The sequence below is a fragment of the Carassius gibelio genome, chromosome B4, assembly GCF_023724105.1.
Source record: "Carassius gibelio isolate Cgi1373 ecotype wild population from Czech Republic chromosome B4, carGib1.2-hapl.c, whole genome shotgun sequence".
NCBI lineage: Eukaryota > Metazoa > Chordata > Actinopteri > Cypriniformes > Cyprinidae > Carassius > Carassius gibelio.
This window is the reverse complement of record NC_068399.1, coordinates 15864414-15888846: the sequence shown is the minus strand read 5'-3', so window position 1 is coordinate 15888846 and position 24433 is coordinate 15864414. Positions and strand designations below refer to the sequence as shown.

The 24433-nt window shown below is 39.3% G+C and overlaps 1 protein-coding gene across 1 annotated transcript; it reads right to left on the bottom strand.

Moving 5' to 3' along the window:
• Positions 1-103: 103 nt before the first annotated feature.
• On the bottom strand, positions 104-21538 carry LOC127956216 (hepatocyte growth factor-like). Its single transcript, XM_052554007.1, has 18 exons — positions 21390-21538; positions 16907-17051; positions 16504-16616; positions 15939-16053; positions 12585-12727; positions 12309-12429; positions 12091-12209; positions 11532-11697; positions 11230-11363; positions 10437-10530; positions 8092-8228; positions 4945-4977; positions 4311-4419; positions 3426-3500; positions 2574-2711; positions 2387-2493; positions 1836-1978; positions 104-1754 (listed from the first exon to the last, which is right to left on the bottom strand). The coding sequence occupies exons 1-18, from the start codon at positions 21451-21453 to the stop codon at positions 1572-1574; spliced, it is 2139 nt and encodes a 712-aa protein (XP_052409967.1). The 5' UTR covers positions 21454-21538; the 3' UTR covers positions 104-1571.
• Between the last annotated feature and the right edge of the window lie 2895 nt (positions 21539-24433).

The window sequence follows — 24433 nt, the reverse complement described above, 5'->3', positions numbered from 1 at the left end:
ATATTTATATGAGCTTTTATACATTTTAACGGTTTCATTTTTAGACAGCACTGGTGAGTAGGAATTAGAAAATTACAAATTGCAGAAAAAAAAAAACTTTTTAAAAAAGGTTTAATTATTTACAAATAAAACATAAAATGCCACAAGTACATTTACTTACATTTTAAAAGTTGAAAGTACAAAACAGACTATAAAAATAACAGCAGCCTTGATATTCAATATTAAGACCATTGATGGCAGCAGCGCACAAAATCACAAAACCGGTGTTAACAATACAAAACAAGTGTAAAAACTGATCAAATGTCAATAAACAGGCACTTTATATACACAGTGAACATAATATTTACAATAAAATACATTTTTGTATTAAAAACGCAATAAATTTTTGTTAAACCAGTTACCCTGCCTGTCAACTGCATTACTCTACTTAGTACTGCAGTTTGATTAAATATCTCTTGGCTAAACTTGGGCTTAAAAGACCCTCCACATAGGTGACGTACACATAAACCTTCGGGGAACTGTCTTTCAGTCGAAACACACTTCTACGACCCAATATTTTCCTTTAAAGACATATCGTCCTTTTGTTTTGTTTACAAATGTTATGTTTCAAATCTACATGCCAGATTAAACACAATAAACACTTCTGGAGAATGAAATGCCATGACTTCAGTCGATCTATAAAAGACATAAATAAATACTTCACAAACTGCGTATAAAATTTCGACAGATATATTACACCATGTGAAAGCAAAGACCTTCAGATGTTTGTAATTTCAGATCTATAAGACCTACGAATGTACAGAGTGACATTAGCACACTCTTTGGAGTGCAGTACATGAAACAGCCCCAAAGGGGCCACAGAACGCTCCAAACTGGAGTCAGGCAAGGTGCGAAACATTAGAATGTCACTGAACCCTTCTGGAAGTGTGTAATAACATCCCATTCAGGAATGAACACCGGCCGATTCGTGAAGTGGTTGATGTTGAAAATGGTGTTTTGCAAACATTGGTTTAGAACATCGTCCTTATAAGTTGCACCTAAAATGCCTTCGAAATGACATACAATGAAGAAAATCCATCTGTGAAGAAGTGATAATGTCTGAAAAATGCACCCCAGTGAAAACAAAAGCTCCATCCTGTCTGAAAACGTTGGGTTATTGCCATCTTCAAGTATCTCCAGGGAATGACATTCAGAACATCTGCTCTAGTCTGAGACAAATATGTTTATGTGGATTGACACCACAGTTTCTTCTAATTGCTTTTCTTTCGTCATTTATCCATCTGTCCTTAATTTATAACGGCTAAATCACCAGCCACAACAAACTCCTAGTGAGTTCAGAAGTTGTCATTTCCACCATTTGTTGGTTTAAAACTAATGTCTGATGTCTGATTTTCACAGATTGTTTGTCTTGCAACCTTTCCATTCCAGTGGTTTTAATTTAAGCTAAACTCTGGGCTCCAAGTTCTTTGTATACGAATCAAACAGCAACCATGGTCTTCATGTTGTAGATGATAAAGAAGAGGCAATGCATCATTAGTTCTATTCACCAAATCTGTGGAAAATAGAATAATCTAGTAACTTATTTCCAAGTCTGAATAGTATTTGAAGACTTTGCGGATCCATTCAGAGTAGAAAGCCACATTGACGAAGACGGCAGGACGCCTGGCGACGGCACATCCACGGCCGTTGATGCTCACACCCACTATGACCTTGCTCTCTCCTTCCTGGCACACCAATGGGCCACCGTAGTCTTTCTGTAAGAGGTGAATTACACTCGTGAAACAAACACCATCGTCTGAAACGATACTCCTTGAAAACCAGGATCTGATTCGTACCTCACAAACACCTTGGTCTCTCTTGCCTCCAGCGCAGATTTTGGTCTCTGTGATGGGCAGAATACCATTGTGGCTTTGGGAACACCTCTTGTTGCTGACAATTGGAAGTCCCACCATCTTCAGACTGCCATCATGACCTGTGCCTAACAGAGAGGGCAAAGGGTCAATTTTAATAGAAATGTAAAATCTGGAAAGGTTTGAATGCAAAAGCAATTATCTTTATTTATTTGGCCCTGTATCTAAATCACTCAACAGGGGTTTTGGAGAATGATTTAAATATGAGCTAAGAATGTTTACTTTGTGCTAGTGTGTATTTTAATGACGATTAAAATAAAGTCAGATTAAATGTTTATTTGTTCCTCAACATACAAACATGAACAAAAGATGGCATAAATTATTGGGATTATTAGCAAAACCATCTGAATGCATTCTAGAGCTGTTGTTTTTTACAATTAAGTCTTTATTCTGATTATTGGAAATATTCACATTAATGGTGCACATGTAAATGGAGCCAATGTTGCAGAATAGAACAGAATAGAAAACAATAATACCTTTAGTGTCTCCCCAGCCGTACATGAGGCAGTAGGTGCCTTCTGCAACAGCACATCCTGCGACAGGAAGCAGCACAGTTCGCACATGCTCAGAGAGAGGGGCAGGCCTGGGCATAAGACTATGAGTTACCATAAAGATGGTCGGATGGATGAGAAGATGAATGGGCAGATGGATAAATGCACTTACGTTGCGAGTTTGAGCAGGGCCAAGTTGGATCCCTCGGGTCCGCAGACCACATGTGCGATCCGGAGACCCTGTGTGCCGGTGGACGCGTTGAGATGAAGAAGCCCCACCTGCACGGTGTACTCCGAGAGGTCAGGAACGCTGAGGAACATGCAAGAAACACTATATATAAGCATATATGTCAAATACAGAAGTTATATGACAACTAAAGTATGCAACTCAAGTATCTCAGTAGAACTGTGATAAGTCATTAGAGCTTTCTGAAAATATATAATCTGATGTGGATTGCAGACAGAGCAGAGAAGACTTTCTACAAGCGTGAGATATGTAAGTTGGCGTGCATCCCTGGTAAAGTCATCTCCAGCTCTGATAAAGGCACAGAGGTCAGTTCAAGCGTCCATCCCGGTCTGTGTCTTCATGCGAGGCATAAGATAGCTGAACCCACCAGGGAGCGGATCTGGGGAATGTAGAGATGATCTAAAAGCCAGACACACTCGTTCTCGTTCTCCTTCTGTCCCCCTTTTCTCCCTCAAACTAAACAGAGCCAGCAGGTTTTCACTCAAGTGCCACTGAAGCAGATCCACAGGCGTATATCATGCAGCCGAACACAGAGTCTAAACAGATGCACCACTGACAGAGCAGAGAGCCATCAGTCACAACTCGAGCGGATCTGTCACTACTCTCTCTTAAACCGGAAACTCTGGATCCTCACGTCTCATAGAAAACATCAACTGACAGATGGGAACACAAGGCCAGGACGGGCCAGAATCATGCACACCCAAGAATGAGGTAAAATAAAACATGGTTGTATTGACAAGAGAGAGTGACTAGTTAATGGTTGGATGGATGGATTACCAGGTAGAAAAGCACTGTTGATCAGTCAGAACCCATTCTTCTCTGATGAGAGAGCCACCGCACCAATGTTTGTTCCTGCAGGAGGAGAACCAATCAGAATGTGTCATTACTGTCCCCCATGCTATAAATATTACATATTTGTATGAATTTTCTAGATACTAAAACGTATTTTAGCCAAATATCCTAAATCATAAAATCATAAAACCAGACATTTTGTAAATTACATGTTATACTCATTCTCAAACTTCAATAGAGAATGTGCTTTTACTATACTTTTACTATTTTCCCACTATACTGTACATTGTAGAAGGTTGTAACCTGCAGTTGTAGCTTTTTACCTCATTTAACCTATGAACTTAGTTTTGCAGGTATAAATATCTAGTATAGTCTTGAAACTCCATATGGTTTACATGGAATATGCTAACAAATCACTTCAAGTCAAATGGCCCCTGCTGATTTTGAAGTCTGTGTTATTGCTTGCACAACATTGAAATAGTGTGGTTCAGTTAGTTCTAAGCCGGTCCTGCATCATGCTATTAAGATTTTCTCTGAAACCCTCCACCTCCCCTAGCTCCCCCTGTCTAGACCTGCCCAGATCAGATCCATACTTGCACTGCAGCAGCATGCATAGAAGAACTAGTCCACAAAAATGATTTAACACTCTCATGTCCAATAACATGCTAAAACTATTTAGAGAGTTGTCATGAATGAAATAATTTATTTACATTATGAATAAAACCGGTTAATTTACGTTACTGTTTTTTGTGTATATGTAATATTTGTTTAAAACACTGAATTCTTTTTATCTTCAAATTTGCTTTAAATTATTTAGGTCGACTTAGATTATACACAATACTTAACACTGGTCAAACAGGAAGTGTGTACCCTTTCTGAATGCTGACCACCCAGCTTCCATCCTCTGCCCGCTGCACCTGCATCCCCCCGACAATCCGTGTGGTTTTGTGTATAAAACAAGATGGTTTTGGTCCTCCGCCTGCCGAGAGCAAAATAAGCATCTGTTAGAGAAGGCTTGAGAAGAGAATTATTTTTTCATGAAAAAGATAATACAGTAAAAACATGCATATCTTGAAGACATATTGTATATGCATACAATAACATAGTCAAGTGGTTTCATGACAAAGAACACTGAACATAAAAAACACAAAACTGCACAGGCCCAATAATAAGCAAAAATTAATAAGAGGCTGAACAAATCTCAATCTTAATGTAATTATGTACATTTTGTGAAAGCGAAGCACATGAATCAATCAATCTTTACAAATCAATAAGACACTTGTTCTATAGTTATAACTATATTAGTTACATATAATATATGTTTTAGTTCATTTATTTTTTTTTCTATTATTTATTCTATTTTTTATTTTTATTTTATTATTTGCATTTAGCACATTTTTCTTTGGTGCCTGTGACCACAAGAGGCCAACGACCCATCAACTGAGAACCACTGTATGGTTATTATCTGCTAAAAAAACAATATTTCTTTTTTTTTTTGACTTACTCTTTTGATGGTCATCCGATGACACTGATTTACCTGAAAAATAAAGACATTAAGTGTTAGTTTGCACTCAAAACCACCAACGAAATATTATAATGAAACATTTCACATGCATATTAACCATTGTTAAAAAAAAAAAAAAAAAACTTTCAGACAAATTTTCATTAATTAAAATGGCGATATTGTTGAAATTGAAAAAGAATCTAATATAATTTGGATAAACTTAAATATAATCATGGAACTATACCCAGAACATGTTTCCTATTATGATGATGAATGCTAAGCCTGCACAAACAGCAACTCATTCATCATCAACATGCAATAGCAGACCATCACAAACGTGCATGAATGAAACACAATTATACAAATCCAGCTGCAGTGACACAGCTGCATGTGCACAAAGATGAAGCGGACTGCATCTGTCTGGTATTGTAGTTTGACACCTCGTTCGAGGAGACAATATCCACAGACACAACCTCAATACATAACATCCAATAGGCTTTGAAAGCTACAAATGATGACAAAATACCCCTGGCATGGAGGTCAAGACCCTGTCTGTCATCATAACCCGAGTTGTGTGCCATTCCAGAATTAAACTGAGAAAGTCTATTACATCCCAACTGGATTCCTGAATTTGACATGAGGTTGTAGAATGCAGGATTTCAAGGAAAATTATTTAGGGAAGTGGAAAATGTACTGCATATTGAATTAATTAATATAACTAACTATATATATATTGCTATAAACTACATAGCCAAAAGTATTGGGACACCCCCTTCTAATGAACAGGTTAGACTACTTTAATAATTTCCATGTTTAAGCATATAATAATATTCTAGGGAATTGTTGGTTCTAATTTTATAGCAACAGTTTGGACAGGACCCTTTTTTATTCTAACATGACAATGCCTCTTGTATAAGGAAAAGTTAAAAAATAAACGATTGATTGATTCAGCCAGTGAAAGAACTTGACTGGTCCAGATGAACACCTCTGGTGTGGATTCAATTGCAGACCTTGAGCCAAAAACACACATCACCAAACACCAATGACTTGTGCATTCAGTATACGGACAAAAATATTGGGACACCAGTATGGAGCCAGAAGAGTCTCAATAAAGATAAATGCACACACTACAGTCACATATGCACACATAGGATTCATACATGCACACACATAATTCATAAATACACACACAGGATACACAAATGCACACAAAATTCACAAATGCACACACAAAATTTAAAAAGCACAGAAGATTCACAAATGCATACAAAATTCAGAAATGCACACAAAATTCAGAAATACACACACAATTTAGAAATGCAAACAACATTTACAAATGCACTCAAGATTCACAAATGCAAAGGACAAGATTCAGAAATGTATTTCTGATGCACACACACATATATCTTGATTTACAAACTGCTTGCGGTCTGTGAACTTCACTGCATTTGTGTGTGAATTTTGAGACTCCCTTGACTTGGCTCGACACACAAATGCCTTTTTTTAAACAGGGAATGATCTGCAACCAATCAGATATCTCCCTTGTTTTAGCCAATCACAAGAATGCACCCCACGTGGGGGATTGTTTACTTATAAGCCAATCAGCGAACGACTCACTTTCCTCACGCAGCGAACGACTCACTTTCCTCAGCGAACGACTCACTTACCTCACACAGCCAGCGACCCACTTTGCGCAGCGAATGACTCACTTTCCTCACGAGTCACGCAGCGAACGACTCACTTTCCTCACCCAGCGAGCGACTCACTTTCCTCACGAGTCACGCAGCGAACGACTCACTTTCCTCACCCAGCGAGCGACTCACTTTCCTCAGCGAACGATTCACTTTCCTCAGGAGTCACGCAGCGAACGACTCACTTTCCTCACCCAGCGAGCGACTCACTTTCCTCAGCGAACGATTCACTTTCCTCAAGCAGCGAAGTTGAGCGAACGATTCACTTTCCTCACGCAGCGATCAACTCACTTTCCTAAGCGAACGACAGCCGCAGACCCACTTTTCGCAGCCAGAGAGCCACTTTCCTCTCGCAGCGGACCACTGACTCTGTATTGAGACATTTTTAAATTTATATTTTGTAAAAAATAATAAAAAATAAACCTGAATTGTAATCTAAACATCTGTATTTTCATACAATTTAATACAATTGCTGTGTGAACACGTTCATGTGATTGGCTTATAAGTAAACAATCCCCCCACATGGGGTGCATTCTTGTGATTGGCTAAAAGAAGGGAGATATCTGATTGGTTGCTGATCATTCCCTGTTTAAAAAAAAAGCATTTGTGTGTTGAGCCAAGTCAGGGCAGTCTCAAAATTCACACACAAATGCAGTGAAGTTCACAGACCGCAAGCAGTTTGTGAATCAAGATATATGTGTGTGTGCATCAGAAATACATTTCTGAATCTTGTCCTGTGCATTTGTGAATCTTGAGTGCATTTGTAAATGTTGTTTGCATTTCTGAATTGTGTGTGTATTTCTGATTTTTGTGTGCATTTCTGAATTTTGTATGCATTTGTGAATCTTCTGTGCTTTTTAAATTTTGTGTGTGCATTTGTGAATTTTGTGCGCATTTGTGCATCTTGTGTGTGTATTTATGAATCATGTGTGTGCATCTATGAATCCTGTGTGTGCATATGTGAATGTAGTGTGTGCATTTATCTTTATTGAGACTCTTCTGGCTCCATACACCAGCCACCTTTCTTTAGAACAGAAAAAAAGCACTTTCAAAACCATATGTACAAGTCACAAGTGGTGTTTGGTGATGAGTTTTTGGCTCAAGGGCTGCATTTAAAGTCACAGGTCTTCAACTGGGATTAGGACTTGGCTTTCTGCAAACCAATCCAGTTCTTCCACACTGACTGAATTTTTTATTTTTTTAACCTCATCTTATACATAAAGGCATTGTCATGTTAGAATAGAAAACAGTCCTGTCCAAGCACACAGTTCAATAGAATATTACTATATGCTTAAATATTTGTATTAATGTAAAGTAGTTTTTAAGAAAGATAGATAGACAGATAGATCAACCAGCTTCACCAGGTAAAATGTTGGAAAACACCAAACCAGAAGCTTCATATTAGCTTCATATTTGACCAGGAAAAAGAGGAGAGAAACAGGAAGTAGAAACTCACATCGCTCTAGTCCGCAGTAGTCCCAAGGAGTGGAGGAGTTGGACGTGTAGCACCATGGCCCATGCTTATCTCGGTCTGGATTCCTGCACAAGTTCAACTCTAAGCCCGCGCTGGCCTTCGCTGACTGCAAGTCTCTCCTACACACACACAAAAACAAAGAACAGGAAATCAGCTACTCAGTTCAGAGAAACAGGCCAGCACAAGAGGAATGGAAATGTTGACTCATATGTCTTTGTGCGACAAGATGTTCAAAGAAGGAATCATATTAATATCATCCCTCCATCACCAATAAAAGTTTGAAAGTATGAACTCAGAATAGTCGCTGCGGCTCTGCGAATTCCATCACCTGTCCTCAAGGCTCCACACAAGCCCGGCCGAGACTGCACACCAAGCGACTTCTACAGAGTTGACTTACAAAGACAATAAATTCTAGAGTGAGACAGACAGGCCTTGGATCGCAGGGGCTGAAACCCCAGAGTGATAAATGTATAGGAAGCAAAGAGTGATAGAGTGAAGAGACATTTTCTCATCCCCGGTGACTGCCGAAACAAGCCAACGTTGAGTTTTCTCAGAGACAACCTTTCGACCCGATGTGAGGCAGACTCACTGGCTGGACGCCATTTGAAGAAGCTGATTGGCTTTGATCTGCCCATGTTTTAAAAGTGGGGGACTGAACTTCCTGGGGTCAGAGGTCACTCCTGCAACGTGTCCATTTGTCTGTGCCATTTTGGCTTTTACAATTCCTGTAAATTAAGTGATGTTAACAGCTGGGACTACAGGATGCCGAGTGAGCTGCTTTATGGGGCATTTGTCTCCCGTGGAACAGTGTGTGGTATTTTCTGTCCTCAGTGTATCAGTGATGAATATGAGCGGCCCGGCTCTCCCTTCTCTGTTTGTTATCACTGCCTCAGTTCTCTTTCAATGTTGTAATACTGCCTGATAACTACCTTTCAAAGCAAACTCAACATCACTAATAAATGACTTCTTATCTATATTTAAAATATAGTAAAATATAGTGAACTGTGAACTGCCTCCCTGCCTACATAGACAGCTGCCTTCTAAGACGGTATCCTAACCGGAATGGAATATCGTGAGTGACCAAAGCCCAAAGTATACTCCGGGCACCCGTGGTCGTGATGGTCCGAACACTGTCCGCATGACGTTATTGTCATTACCGGCAGGGTCTGTGGAGTCTGCAGAAAATGAAGTACACCTGGGCCTTGATTTGAAGTGCTCTACATGGTCAGTTGCCATTAAACAGTGTTCCATATGTAGCACAGCACAAAATATTCACAACTGATTTCAGTACAGGCAATGCACGATGAAAGACACAATACTCAATACACAATCTCTGTTAATATTGTGGATAAAATACACAGATTTCAGGTGAAACATTCTTTTTTAAATTGATTACTTAATATTGAGCATTGGATTACTGATTTTTTGTAGTATATTATATCAACATTTTACTAATTTGCCAGCCATATCGGATCTTTTCACTAAACACATTGCATAATTAACTACATTTTGGAACAGATTAGCATTGAAAGGGTTTACAGCTTCTTTATATTTATGGAATCTGTCAGTAAGAAGCAAACATTGATTGACACTGTATTTAGAATAATGAAGGGCACATGCTAACTTGATGTTTTTTATTTCGCAGATATTTCACAGAATTTCCAGTGTGTCGTTTCTGTAATGTCATCAAATAGAATTAAAAAATATTGACTGTGACTATGTCTCCAATTAGGGTAACTAATGTTTTTTGTTTTCCCAAATTAATTTTTTTTCCTTTCAGTTTAATGGTTTAATAAAAATTTGATAATCAAAAAATCAAAAAGGAGTGGTGGTAATCAAATAAATGTGAAAAAACAACTGAAAATGTTTTATTTTAATGTAATAGAATTAAAAATTCACAATTGCTTTTATTTCTGGGCTGCATAACAGAAGTTTAAATTAAAAATATAAAATGAAAATAAAAATAATGTTTTGATAAATTATTACTATTATTATTACAAGGAGTACATTCTATTGTACAACTGTAATATATGTCTCTGTCATAATTTCTTTTATTTTGTCAATTTGTATTGAAAACCTGCACAGCTCATTCACAAAGATACACACAGACCTCGCAGGCTTCATAATTAAACAGAAGTCTTTTGCAGTTTAATATTTATAATAGACACTAGTCCAAATCACAACTGATTATGTGTTCCCTCCTTACGATTTCAGACAATGGCAGACAGTGGTTTTCTTAGTACACTGGAATAGTAAGTATTTTGACTTTGAAAAAATTGACACATAGCAGCTTTAAATGGTTTCAGTGATTTCATGGAAACATGTACCTGAATGTGTGGGCGGACCACAGCCCACAAGGAATACCAGATCTTGTTTTCGACAAATTACCACGGTAACTCTCCCCGTTGTCTTCATAACATTCTAGGACACAGAAACATAGACATAAAGATAACATACAGTAAACAATGCATGTATGCATGCACATGCATGAACCTTCAGTAAAATCCATGCTTATTCAAGGCTCCATGTTTATAATATTTATGGATTTACTGATTGTATCCATGCTGTCATGAAGTAAGCATGTTTGAAATAGCATTTTATTAGTGGGGGAGGTACATTTTCACGTCAGGGGCCACTTTACAATTGGTGGTTGGCAAACATGGAAGGGAAAAAAGCTTTTGTCTGTGCCAACATCTGACTGTAGTTTGAGTTAATCCAGAGAGGCACTGCCCTGTCTCTCTGACCTGAAACCTCAAAGGGACTCTTCTGGTGAGAAATGTGTCTTTAGAAACATTCATGAAAGAGATTATTCTAACCAGACAGTTTACACGATTTGTAAAGAAGAACCTTTTTCTTTTAGGACTGCTTGTGTGACACAGATGAAGGGGAATGTGAGGGTGCCCAGAACAAAACCACACTCGAGCAGGGTGCCAGATCTTTACAGGCGGTCTACGATGGCGCCTGTGCGCAAAACATCTTTGTCTTTCATCATTAAAATTCTTGTAAATTATGATGAGCTAAGCATTTTGGTACAACATAATTAATTGTGTGGTTAAATATGGTTCGTGATTCCTAGGCGTGCGGTGTGTGTATGTGTGTTAAAAGTGTGTGTGGGCTCACCTGTGCTGTCAGAGCTCTCTGAATCACATCTGGGGATGTTGGTACAGAAAGCCTTGCGTACTTTTGGGTCTGTGGTGAAACACCAGGGAATTTCGGAGCCATCTGGGTTTCTGCAAAAGTTCTCCTTGAGATCCCTAAGTGGGACACAAACACAAACAATTGAGTAAAATCATGTTTATTTGTGCATGTATATTTTTCTTGCTTATTCTTTTTTAGAATGTTAGGACTGATTTAGAATCAGTAAGATGTGAAAAACCCCAAATCCTAGGATCAGCCCCGAACTAAAGTGTAGCATGACTCACTTGCATTTATAGTTGTGAGGTGTGTATGAATGGTTGTGTGGGAAAAGGGCATCCCAGCGTTGGCAGGTCACACCTGCAGGGGTCACATTGACCGTACCCCTGTAACCCTCTCCCTGACCCCGAAAACAAGAGGTGGTCACCTCCACCTCCACAAAATGATCTGAGTCTGAACGAGGGAGAGAGAATGTCAGGAATTCCAAGCATCAGCATTAGAAAAATGTTTCCATTGGAAACATGCCATGGATGAAATACAGGAGTAACACTTGAACCACAAGATTTATGACGAGTCAGTGCACCTGTACACAATCTCTGGGCCAAACTAAATATCACACACATGCATGTATCTGTGATAGGAGAGGGGTTTCCTCCACAAGCGTTTAGAAACATTTAGCTTGAATTAAACTCAAAACAAACATAAAATAAAATAAAATAAAATGGAGAGATTTTTGGATCACAGCATTATACAACATCACAATATCACAACAAATGAAAACCAGAAATACAGCTAAAACCCAACTGCAAATGTTTCATAGAATGAAAGGTGGAAAAGTGAACATACCACACACACTTATGTTACAATACTCCCACGGTGTGTTTTTGTCCACTGTGTAACACCACGGACGCACGTCATTATTGGGATTGCGGCAGTAGTTGTCATCCAGGCCTTTGCCTACATGCCTATAAATACAGATACAAAGGAGCATGTTGAAAATCAGGCAATTGGTGTGTGTGTGTGTGTGTGTGTGTGTGTGTGTGTGTGTGCATGTGAATGTGTACCTATGAGGCTGGTAGGTGTGTTTATGAGGTTTCTGTGAGTCCCATCTCTGGCACTCTTTCCCACTCTCTGTTTGATCCATGGGCCCTCTATATGTTTCTCCATTACACTTAATACACTCCACTACAAACATACATGCACACAGGTTATTACAAACACCAAATGCACACAATGTCATGCAGGCACTACAACAAACACAAAAATACTGACATACACTATTCTCAAATACAGACACAAAAACACATATTATATACAGTATTGATGAAGTCATCTCTAACCTTCTGAACACTGGGGCAGCCCACATTCCTGGTGCCGAGTCTCAGTGAGTTCAGTGAAGCACCAGGGTCCACTTGGATCATTGTCTGGGTTTCGGCAAAAGTTCTGACGCAGGTCAAACTTTTTGTGTCTGGCAGGCTTGAAACTGAAACATCAATATATAGAGATAATAAGAGAGGGAAAAAAGAGCTAAAAATTAAGTTATTGCGATCAACTAGCTCTTTTTTCAGCCCTTTTCCTGCAAAGCTACTGTCCTGCAAAGTTTAGCTCTATTTAAAAACACATGAACTAGCTAATCAAGGTCTTCAATATTACTAGAAACTTCCAGGCAGGTGTGTTGGAAAAGGTTGGAAAAGAACATTGCAGAGTTTCAGGAGCAGGATTGGACACACCTGGTCTTTTGTAGCACTGATTGAATATCATCTCAGTTAGCCTAAGGCCGGGCATACACTGTGCGATTTTCATCCGATTTTGAGTCGAATTCTGACTCATGCTACTCTTTTTCGGGTCGGGCCGAATTTCAGCATTTTCGTGCATCGTTTGTCGTGCAGTGTTCGTGCAGTGTACAAGGGAAAACGAGGGCCGATAAGCCTCTCCCGACCGGAAATCGGTTGGTCGGATAGATTTCTGACATGCACATGTTCGCACTATTGAAGCAGGGCTACGAACCGATTTTAAGCTTTCCCTCACTGCGCATGCGTGAAACCATAAACGAAACCATGGTGACACCTGACACAGCGTGTAGTGTGGACTGAAGTGATGGAGGGATAACTTGGAGTTATGGCAAAGAAAAATAAAAGAGGTGATAAAACGCCTGCTTACCTCCAGTTCACAGCCACCTGCGCGTCTAGATACGCAGACGCCTTTTTTTTTTTACGTTTCAGCACACATAATTGCGCATATCACCAAAGCGCAATGCACTATCCTCACGTATAGAGTGAGCAGTCAAATCGCAACTCGGCAATCGGACCTACAGTGAGCGCACAAAAATCGTGAGCTTTGGCTTTACATTGCATGCGATCTACCAGTACAGTGTGAGTTGGTACCTTGCCGAAATCGCACAGAAATCGCACAGTGTATGCCCGCCTTAACAAGACCAACTTAGACAAGCCATGCTGTTCAAAAAACTGATGCAGATGAAGCTGGTTGACCAGCATGGTCATTCCTGTGAAGCTGGTTGGCTCAGAAATGTTGGGGAAGGTTGGCGCTAAACTCTGCAGGAAAGTGGCCCTCCAGGAGCAGGAATGACACTCCTGGTCAACCAGGTCCTACAGTCATATTTACAATAATCAGTATGGATGATCATCCAGAGGTACCTTCAAATCAGCCCTGCAGAGCTTAGCTCAGGGGTACTCAACTCTTGGCTTTAAGATCCACTTTCCTGTAGAGTTCAGCTCCAGCTTGCCTCAACACACCTGCCTGGAAGTTTTAAGTATGCCTAGTAAGACCTTTAATAGCTGATTCGGGTGTGTTTAATTGGGATTGAAGCTTAACTTTGCAGGACAGTGATGTTCCAGAACTGAGTATGGACACCCCTGCTCTACCTGGTTGACTTGAATCAATCATCTAAATCAGCCTGGACCAGCTAACATCCATGTAACCAAGCACATTGTGCCTCAAGAGTTGCTGATGATCTAAATCTGAGTCAACCTAAACCTTTGAATTGATATGTAAAACTCTAAATAAGTTAGAATGACACCAAATCATCATGATACGATCTAAACAAAATCCATGCAGAGCAGATGAATGGCTTAAACAACTGGGATACAAAAGGCGTGCTGTGCTGGAATGGACTGTGTTCCTGCATCTGGATCTTGTGGCTGGTTCCACATGAGGCCTGAGATCTCTACAGCTAATGATGTTGTGCTAACAGATGTTAGCCAGCAATTTCTCTCTGGCTGCCAACAGACACTCTCGCACTCTGAATGCAATCTGAACAGAAAATTGTAAACTTTCCTTAATCCCATTTGCAACACCAGGAGGTCATATGGGTGGGAAACTGGTCATTTATTGGAAACCTTTCGTTTGTGTTTTACATCTCAAAAAGAGACAATGCATGTATGCATTTCTGGGAAGCAGGTTGCTATTGGCTGGCCACCGGTTCTAGAACCAGCACCAACACCTTTTTCACTTTTCAGTGAAGATTTACTTGGTTCTCATCAACTTCTCTCTGATAATTTTCTGCTATCCCCCCATTTGACTTAACCGAATGGCTAGGGCAGGTGGACACACTGTGCTGGTGGATAGATTGAGAAGCTGAGAGGAAAAAGATCTTATCACATGGAAAAAGGTTCGAAGGGAATCGAGGTCGGAAAGCACTGTTATCCATAGGGAGGAGAAGGTCTGGATTAGCATCTGTGCACTAGTCTCGAATGCTGCTCATATTTTATTGTGTCTGTGGCTTTGTGAGCTCAGCTGGAGGGCAGACAGAACATGACTTCAGTCCATAAATCCTCCTCCTCTCGTTCTTTCTCTAGCTTTCTTTTCATTCTCTCACCTCTAAAATCTTTATACAGCTTGTAAGCGGTGTAACTCATAGAGCTAATAACATTTTGGCTTAGAAGGACCTGGCAACAACTGACTATATTAACCAGATTGGCTCGAGTTCACGCAGTCAAGGCATCACTCCTTACAGTCCCACTTAACTTCTGTTGTCAGAAATATGACTCTCAAACTACCAGGACTGAAAGCAATCTCATCTGCAGTCTAGGCTAATCAGTGATTCTTGGTAGATAGCATGCTGGCGGCGATTAACAGCTAATGGTTAAGTCTGCACTAGGAAAACGGAAGACATTTGCGAAAATTGCTAGCTGTCAAAGACCATATCAAAGTTGCAAATAAGAAGTTTACTGTGAGAATGAGCTATAGAGGAGCGAAAGGTTTAAGAGAGAGAGGCGAGAATTCACTAAGAATTGCGTTGTTTACTACCTGCAGATATTTACACAGAGTGTAAAAAGAGGTTAATGCTATTTACACAAAGTGTTAACAGAACTTAAATGCTATTTACTCTGAGTATAAATATTGTTAGATAATGTTTGCACAGAGTGTAAATGGCAACAATTAGCATCTTGTTTACAAGTGGAAACAGTGATAGATGCTAATCACACAAAGTGTAAATAGAAGTGATATGCTATTTATATTGACTTAATTTGTTTGTGCACCGGCTGCATTGTTATAGAACCCAATTCACAAAGGAATCAAGATGCATCACAATGCAGCATTTCGGCGCCTTGCAATATCCTGTACCTCCCCAAAAAAGCATTTCTATTGGCCGAGACAAGTTTTTAAGGGTACTTTATTCAGTGCTTGTCTTTAAATTAAATTATGCATTTTCAATTATTAAAGTACATTTTTACTTGTGTTCGTGTGGGATGGACATATTCCAGGCTTGACACGTAATTCCAGTCTTTGTGAACGATCTTCTCCCCTTGTAGTTGACACCTGACCCAATGATGCACTCTTTCACATAGTCTGTGGAAAACATACGCCACAGAGATGTTCATATAATGTGAAACTATGAATGTTGTTTACAGATTACGCATTTCGTCGACATTCTGAGATGATTTAAGTCTCCAAACAAGAGTTTTACTGTCGATTACAGCATAAATCTAACTGTTCAACCACATTTCTTGCTGGAAACATAAACATACAGCATCTTGTTAACGTCAACACTTATCGTCATGCTTTCTTATACTTCGTTGGCTGTTTGCTGCCAAATGTCTCAAGCTTGTGTTGTTTACAAGAACAGAGGTTTTATACATTAGAAGCAGCAATTTCACACTTTATAACCAGTGATCTAAACAAAAATGACTGGCATTTGCTCAGTATTGCAACAAAACCTTTCCAGGAAACGTTACAAGAAATAAAAGTAAAAAGTCAAGTGTGAATGAACTTCTTCGAAAATGTATTGCAAATATTTACCTTTCTTCTCGTAAAGGTCATAATTGGGTTTTCGCTCTCTTTTTGCACCTTCAGAGAAACGGTCGAAGGGCAGCAAGTGACATTTCCTGTTTATGTGGTCAAAGTAAAATGCCCTGAAAGGAGGCAAATACAGAAAATCAAGATAACTAAAGACAACTGTTGGGACAGAGTTCCACATGGATCAGATGAGGGTTGAACCAATTTTTTCTCCCAAAAATGTAAATGACTTTCATGTCGTTCAAAAACCTAGATGACTTAATCATTAACTTCAACTGTATGGGAAAAAAAATACTAAAAATTTCTCTTCCAAAGGAAAAAACAACAACATCAGGGTGAGTAAATGATAACAAAATTGTTGTTTTAGGTGAACTATCCCTTGTGTGATTACATGTGCGTGTGTCACCTGCAGGACTTCTTGCTCTTGCTGCATTTGCGTGCGCAGTCATCCAGCGGGAGATTTCTAATTCGAGGTGATTCCGGACAGTCTGTACAAAGCAGCCGGCTGTTTTCACTTTTCTGATACCTTTGCAATGTCTGTTTCCTGCACTCTGAACAAAAGAGACAAGAAGATTAAACACAAACACATATGCAGATACTTAAAACACACACGTACATGTACACTCGTAATCTCATACATGTGGGAGCTGTCACACACATTATCAGAAAGGTTGTTCTCAGGAAATGGTGCCATTTGTGCCCAATTTGTGTCTCTGTGACTCAAAACTGATATATTTGGACAGATTTTACCCTCTTAAGCATTCGATATGAAAGCACTTTTTTTTTAAATAGTATTATTCTTAAATGCTTGTTTTGTTTTACATCATTTTAATAGCCTACATATAAAGAAAAAAAAAACACTTAAAAAAACGGCACATAACGTCATAAGACGTCAATATTTGGTTACATTTCTGTTGCGACAGCCAGTGACCAAAATTTTAAGTCAATTCAACATCTAATGTTAATTTGATGTCCAATACCGATGTGAGCTGACATTGATATTTGTTGTTTTTAGGTTACGTAACCAAAACCCAATGTTAAGTCAACGTTAAATTGGCGTCAAGCAAAATGCAATGTCTGTTCGACATCATGTCTAATGTCAACCTTACGTTATATTGACGTCATGTGGCTGCTGGATTAGATGTCAAAGGTTCTTAAACAAAAGCAAGCGGTGTAAAAATAACTAGACTCATCAGCTTTTATATCCTTTCACATTAGCAAAATCAGGTTTCTGTTTCTATTTTATGACTGTCTCTTCTGCAGAAATGAATGAGAGGCCAGTGAGTGGGGCCAAGACTCATGATTCACTGCACTCTGGTGGTCCGAGGACATTCCCAAAGTCGGCTTACATACATGTGCAAAGCTCACATTGTAACTCCCACACTGAAATATCTTCTTTGTTATTCTTTATTTTCTGATCTGTACTATCAAATGTTGACCATACAGTTCATCCAAAACATAAAATTATGTCATTATCATCTCCTATTGTTTTGTCAATGTGGTCTATACAACTCATGAACAGCATTTCAAGTCTTCTGAATCCTTTGTGTGAGGAACACAATGAAATGTAAGACATTATTCACTGATAATCTTCCCAACAGTGAGCTTTTAACTGGAGAATGACAGTTCGTGCACCTCATGTGTATTTAAGGCTTCCGGATGCCCGTCTGAAGTCTACATGGATGTTGTATTTGTAGGTTTCACAAGGTTGCTCACAAGTACCCATCTACAAACCTTCAAAGCACACTTCTGCTTCATTAGTAGTGATATGGACTCCCCAGCATAATTGCTCACCCTCATGTCTATCCAAACCAGTAAGTCCTTCATTCATCTTCAGTTCACAAATTAATATATTTTTGATGAAATCCTAGAGCTTTCTGACCCTGCATAGACAGCAGAGGAACTGACACGTTTAAGGTCCAGAAAGTTACATTTAACATTGTTAAAATAGTGCATGTTACATCGAGAATACTTTCTGAATTATTGAACATAGTCACTGTTTTGTTTTCTTTGCACACAAAAAAGTATTCTTGGGTCAGAAAGCTCTCAGATTTCATCAGAAATATCTTAATTTGTCTTCCGAAGATGTACAAAGGTTTTACAGGTTTGGAACGATATGAGGGTGAGTAATAAATTACAGAATTTTCATTTTTGGGTGAACTACCCCTTTAAAACTCTATATACTTCAAGCAAAAGAAACAGCTTTCCAAATCTAACTTTCCGGAAAAATAAGATGCGCTGGTAAACACTTTCAAACTATGATTCGTTCATGGCTCCGCCTACTTTGAAGTGAAAATCGTTTTTGTTAATTTCTTCTTTTCAGTCCAACAAGGTCAGATTTCCGAAAGTAAAAATCATGAACACACTGAAGTGCTGCTTTATAGCAAAAATCTGAAAAGTGTGAGGAAAGGACACAGCACATATTTACATATTCATCCAAATGCTTCTCTCAACACTATGGGCATGTTTGCTTACAGAACATTGCTGCAAATGTATTTCAAACTTCTTTTAACCATAAGCAAATAACAAAAAAGGACCTTTAAGGTAACATCAGCTAAATTTAAGCGAATTCCAGGCTTGACACAAAAACAGGTCATGTTTTCATTGTCTTTGCTTTTGCTTTTGGTCAGCATTCAAATTCGTGTGACCAGCTTGGGACCAACTTGATCGAAATCTGTATGGGGAACTTATTTGCCCTTAGAAGAAACTCCATATCACATGGGTTCCTATTGGAATGTCACTAATTAAGTAACAGTAAATGTGACTGTACATTTAGGGTTCAAAACATTTCAAACTATTTGTTGTAGGAATCACTGTTCAGGAACCACTGAATCACAAATGTTGCCAATGAATAATAACTTCAATTTAAGTCTATTCCTCACACAAATCTATTGACTTTTAAGTTGGGAAAGCTCACTTCATTTTGGGTGAACTATTCCTCTTAAAATCTGATAATAGAAATATTCATATCTTTCCCATATGCCGTTATCTCACTGAGCGTGGGCATGAACTTGGATCTGCTCTGTGCAGTAGTCCTGGGCTTGGTGCCCTGATTATCAAGTGATTTGGTAAACTGTTGAAAATCAGAGGTGTAAAGTATCACTCATTTTCCTTCAGACACGCGCAGTGCTGCCGAACTCCTGTGGCTGAAGCGGTTTTGATGAGAACACATTATTAATGTTTGGACCGCATCTGAACACATCTGGATTTCATCGAGCTGCTCCTCAAACACTGATCTTTTCCTTCAGCGCCCCAATTAGACTCCTTTAAATTCCTCTTTCTGGCCTGTCGGGGGCATCTTTATCTTCTAGCCTGCTTATTAGATTTGGCTAAACCTCTTCCTTAAATAACAACGGGATGATGTTTATGGTAGCAATGAGGACGGGCATCAGAGAAACATCAGCATTAATGGCTTCAGTCTGACTCACTAATGTCCTTTCCTGTCCTAAAGCTTCAGTGAAAGTTTTGAAGAACTTCTCTTTCTGTGTTTACGCTGCACATCTGGTCCGGTGAATATTTGCAATGGTGAAATATGGGAGAAACGGCTCTGTCCAGATGTTGCACAGCACATCGATAACACCCGCTTTAGAGAGTCCATTCACCCCATATGTGCTTTTGCCCATTGCGGGAAATGTGCACTCTGGGAAGGGTCTGTTGCATTGCTGTAGCGCATCTAACGATGCATGTCACTGTTATTCAACATCAAGTTCTTCAGTGGAACAGGGCTGAAAGCAGTGTATATGTTGGCGCTTTTACAAACCATTTACAATTTCAGGCCCTTTCAAGATGATACTGCAGAAAAGTGTCTTGCTAAAAGACATAATAGATTAACACCTGTGGGATTTGAACCTACAACCTACCAGCCCAGATCTTTGACCACTAGGCCACACCAGCCTATACCCTCTGCACTATGTGATGCATATAACATCTTCAGGCTTCAGTTTATCAGACTGAAACCTGAGTAAAGGTCAGTAGATTTGTGTAAAATCCAAACCAAATATACATTAGTGTGAATGGGGACAGTTTAAAAATTATGGCCATTAAAACATATATTAAAAACCCCTTGGATTGTTTATTTGTATTTTTACTTTTCCACCCAAAAGTTGGGAGGACTTTCTTTTATTAAATTGATTTAAACTCAAAGAACCCCTCAGTCCTTTTTAAAAATCCTTAACCTTCCAACAATTTACCATGATAGCCATAGTTTCAACTATTCACTGTTAAAATGTCATCTTTATAATAATATCTTGCATTTCTAAGAGTTTGCAGATTCAACTTAAGTTTCTTCATCAGTAAAGTCAAAGCGGCTGAAAGAGCAATGAACTTACAGCTGGTTGTAACCTACTGGTCGTAACCACTTTACAACAATTAAACTTCAGTCAAAAGTAATAAAGTTTAATTAAACCCAATTTTAGAGGATTTTAGGAGTCAGAGTTCACAGTGTACTTTGTCATTAATATGAGATCTCCTTCAGACAGAGGAAGAATCCTCTAATATTTTTGTCATTTTGTTTCATTTCTTGTGAGGTCACTGATGGCTTGCAGTTACATTAGTAAAACTGCACTAAATAAGGTATTAGTTCACCATGTTAAGCTTTTGCACGGGAAAGAAAGATAGTAGAACCAGTCATACACAAAATAATATCCAATATCCCCAGAATCAGTTACCCTCAAATTGCATTTATAAACAAGCACTTGACATATTTTTCAAACACAGCAAGTAGTTGTGAATACATAACCTGATGAACTTCTGTTTAATCAATGTAATATTTCTCAAAGCAATCTAACAGTGACATTTGCATTGTGTTTAAAACACAATTTAAAACACGATCAGTTACTAATCAATTAGGCACTTTGGGTTCACGTGTGCGTTACGCGCTGGTCACTCACCCACATCCACAGACAGCAAGACGCACAGAAGAGCTTGATAAATCCACATTATGCAAGATTTCATGATTCTCGGTTTGATATTCCAGGATTTGGGATGGAGAGTTTATAAGGTCCGAGCTGGTGCTGCTGCTAGTGTGAGTGATGAACAGAAACTGATCGCTGTAGCTTTCTCACTCACGCTCTCGCGCGCTCTCTCTACAGTCACACGCACGCACGCACGCACGCGCAACATTAGCATTTATTGGCGAGTTTGATCCTAAATTTGGATGTGGATGTGGGATTTAACAAAACATAGACTTATGAACGAGTCATTTCCTAGAGCTTTGACTGATAACCACATTAGAGACATGCAGGCTGGCCGTGAACTGTGAGTATTAAGTGAATGATGACGAATAATAATAATAATGAATGAATGATCCTTTAAGGTGTTAAGGTTTTGTGGAACTTCTTTCAAGTTAAATCTGCTTTGTTCGTCATTTGTCTGAGATTATAGAAACAATTGGAAAAATGTGGTATATTTAATTAATACTGAACACAGTTAGGCTATAAATTATGAGGGGGGACATTAATACACTACAATGTAGGCTACAACGTAAATAAAACGTGTACCTGATGAGCAAGACTATAGGTACAGTGTCTTTAAGTTTTGGTTATGGTCGTTTTGAGTCAAAACTTATGGTACATAAAAGGGGAGACTCTGAAATGAACATACTGAAATTTGAATCTTCTAGTTTTCTGTGAAGGCGTTTATAAGCAACTGACTTTTCTAGGATTTTTTTTACAAGGAATATTTACTTGTAATTATTGCAGACTTGAAACTGCTAATATTGCAACACTTTTAAGGGGGTTAAGTAATTCATCACCACTTTCAATGCTTGCCCCTGTGGTTAAACGAAACGGTCCCTAAAAAGTGCATCTGATACAGCTATACCTTTGGCTTTAACATGACTACTTTCTGTTCTTGTTCACTATTCATCAACCAGAAAATTCCAGAAACAAAGTGGACTTCTAAAGGGTGTTATTACACAGTCCTTCTCCATGAAGCTAAGTGATCCAAGAGACTTAAGCAGTCGTCTGTCAGGACACCTCCAGGCACAGAGTAGTTTGATTGCAGTCTGAAAGTGAAATCATGGAGAGGGGATTTGGAGTAAGCGAACGGCTGACCACTTCACACCCACCCTGTTATTCCACAGCTAAGCTAACATATGCAATATAAGCTATAGCATCAATAAAGAAAGAATCTCCCTCACTGGATGCTGGTCGGAGTGGCACAGCTGGAAGCAATCCCATTCCGATTGCCGATCACTGGGCTTCATGTTTAACTAAGTGTTCTTGAGTATTTAGACGCGAACCATGTGGAGGGCACAGTCGTTATTTCACAGGAAATCCACACTTTGGCCGTTAATGGGCAGTTCTAAATGCCCTCTAGAGAGCGAGAGAGAGACATAGAAAGAGGTGAAACACAGACCTCAGATTCTTTCTCATTAAGTCGCGTGGAGCTTATAAAGTCGGCATTACTGTTGAAATGTTTGCTTTGTGGTATATGTGGCGAGCAGGTGGGCCCAAGCGGCATGCGAGCCAGCCAGCAGTGGTGGAGCCAGGTGTCGGCATGTCAGTCAGAAGGAGAGAGCTGTGCCTTGCGGGGCTGTTGGGGAGAATGTGGCCAGATTAAATGCCTTGACTTAAATACATCAGGCTGGGCTTCGACCACCACCCAATCCCCATGGGCGGCTTGGCCTGGTGAAGCCCATTACAAAGCTGCACAATTGAAATTTATTTTGCCCTTTTCCACTGTAAAGAGGAATGAGACAGCAAACACACAGTAATGAAGCATCGTTCACACAGGGATCACTTTAACACCAAGTTTTCTCTTGGTCAATGCACCAAATTAGCATGACCAACAACTTAAACCCAATTAAAAATTTGCATAGGGAAATCTTTCGCCATTATACGAAGTTCCCAATCTTGTAGATTCCTATTGAAATGAGTGTGCCTTAAATGTGACTGCATCCTTATTTAGGGGTAGGGATTGCCACCTAGCAAGCTCATAGCAATATCCTGGGCAGGCACCACTTGCATATTCCTCATAAAATTACCCTTCTAGTTTTCTGCTCTCTCTTCTGCACCTTTTTCTTGCCGACTGTGGCTATAACCTTCTGGCTCTGTCCCAGCACAGCCACTGAGTCGATGAGTTTATGTGTGTGATCTTGTTCCAAAAATGCTTGTTCCTCTTAGAGAACACTTCATTAAAGTACCATCAGAACCTCAGCCACTCCTCCAATCTCTGTTTCTTGCTGTCTCATTCATTAATTGCCATTCTTATTCTTTCTGATTGTATCTGTTTGTCACACTCCCAAACAGTCTCTATCTGCATCACTGCCTTTGCTCAAACGCTCCTCATCAGTGTGAGTGCGGTCGTCTCAGAGGAGAGCGTGTGCTTCGGCTTCAGGCGTTATATTGCAGCTGGACAAAGAAAAAGCTCAGATATCAAGGGAGGAAAAGCAAACCATGAGCACAGAGGTCTCAGAGTCACATTAGGACAACACAGGCCTCTTAAAACACTGGAGACAGATTAGAACAAGACTGGGGTAAAATATGGATTAGAGCTTTGTGTCTGGTACTAGTGAATTATAACCAAGGGGTCAAGGTTTTCTGGCTAGAATGGGCCAGTTTGCCCCTACTGGTAGAAGTCTGCATAAAGCATATTTTTCTGTTAATAGCCATTAAGTAGCCATGTGTTCTGATGAAATAATTTTTTTACAATCCTAATATCTGAAGCATTTAATTGTGCTATAGTATGTTTTGTTGGTGTTTTTAATTCGACACTGTTAGGCTGTCTTTTATTTTTTGTAAAACAATTGTAAAAATAACTCACTTGCTTATCTCTCACCCATTTTTCCCATTAGATTTTCCCAACATGAACAGTTACCAAAAGTGAGTCATCCAAAACTTCATAAGTGCACATAATATCTTTATTGACTAGTCCCATAATGTTCTGGATATTACAGAATATTACAGAAATGTTTCCATCTTTGCAAAAGCAA